Source organism: Pteropus vampyrus, unplaced genomic scaffold (assembly GCF_000151845.1).
Source record: "Pteropus vampyrus isolate Shadow unplaced genomic scaffold, Pvam_2.0 Scaffold296, whole genome shotgun sequence".
Taxonomy (NCBI): Eukaryota; Metazoa; Chordata; class Mammalia; order Chiroptera; family Pteropodidae; genus Pteropus; species Pteropus vampyrus.
Genome location: NW_011889077.1, coordinates 596,672 through 597,759, shown reverse-complemented (window position 1 = coordinate 597,759; position 1,088 = coordinate 596,672). Strand labels below are relative to the sequence as shown.

The 1,088-nt window shown below is 67.5% G+C and overlaps 1 protein-coding gene across 1 annotated transcript in view; it reads right to left on the bottom strand.

Moving 5' to 3' along the window:
- Positions 1-40: 40 nt before the first annotated feature.
- Positions 41-1,088, bottom strand: part of ICOSLG (inducible T cell costimulator ligand) — a 17,063-nt gene continuing 16,015 nt past the window's right edge. The window contains exon 7 of the mRNA XM_023521135.1: positions 41-874. Within this exon, the coding sequence (XP_023376903.1) occupies positions 142-874 (733 nt within the window). The 3' untranslated portion in view covers positions 41-141. The remainder of the gene's footprint in view (positions 875-1,088) is intronic.

The following is a 1,088-nucleotide window of genomic DNA, read 5'->3' as shown; positions in this document are numbered from 1 at the left end:
CCCCGCCCCGCCTTCCCGGGCTACGCATCTGGCAGGCTCCTTGGCAGAACATTCTGGAAACATTTTACTGCTCGATTCGTTCCAGACAACAGGGCTACTGCCAGTCTCCCATCGCCCGGGAGGGCCCTGGCGGGGTCTCCATCACCCTGGGGTTCTCGGCGCGGGCCGGGCAGGAGGTGGTGGGTGGTGGGCGGTGGGGCAGGAGCCACACGTGCACTCGGGGAATTCCTGCGCCTTGCCGAGCGCCCCGCCATCCGTGCCGCTGCCCCACTCCGAGGCCCCTGGTGGTCCCTTCTGGGGAGGCTTCTCCTCATGACTCCCCTGTGCGGCCCCCAGATGGAGCCCTGGCTTTTGGCCCCCATAGCCGAGGTCGGACGCCCTCCCGGAGGATCCTCTAGAGGAAGCCGAATCGGCTGTTTTCTGCGTTTGGGGTGCACACCAGCACAGGCGGCGTGGGAGCCCCTGGCCGCAGCGCAGGTTGGGTGCGGGCTGGGGGGCCGGCAGGGCCGGGGCGGCTGGTGGGAAGGAGCCATCTTGGGCCCTTTCTGCTCTGCTCCTCGGCAGTGGTGGTGGGGCCCCCTCCCGCTCGGAGATGCGTCTCAGAGCTGCTGTGGGACCAGGGAGGCGCCCAGTGCGTTCTCCCCGGGGCCAAGCGTCGACTCTGCAGGGGAGGCCTCTGCGTGTCCCCTCCAGGCAGGAGGCTCTGTCTGTGAAGCCCGACGTCAGTGGTGCAGGTTGGGGCAGATGGTCCCCCTCGGCCACCAGCCTGCTCGAGTCAGTTCTCAAGCTGCCGTGTGACGCCCGTCCTCGTGGCATCTCACAGAAGCCCCACCCACGTCCTGGGCGGTGAGTCTCGTCAGACGTGGTCTGGGAGGGAAGAGAAGGGACGGAAGTCAAACGCCGTGGCTGCTCGTCTTCCTTTTGGAGGCAGAGACTGACTGTCTCGGGACTCAGGATGGTGGCACTACGGGTTCCCGACAGCTGCCTGCAAAAGTTTCGCCTCCTTTGAGCCTGGGATCGGGAGGCCCCAAGTCCTCAGCAAGCTGTGCTCCAGCGACCCGGAGCTGCCTGCGTGGGCCCGGGCGTGC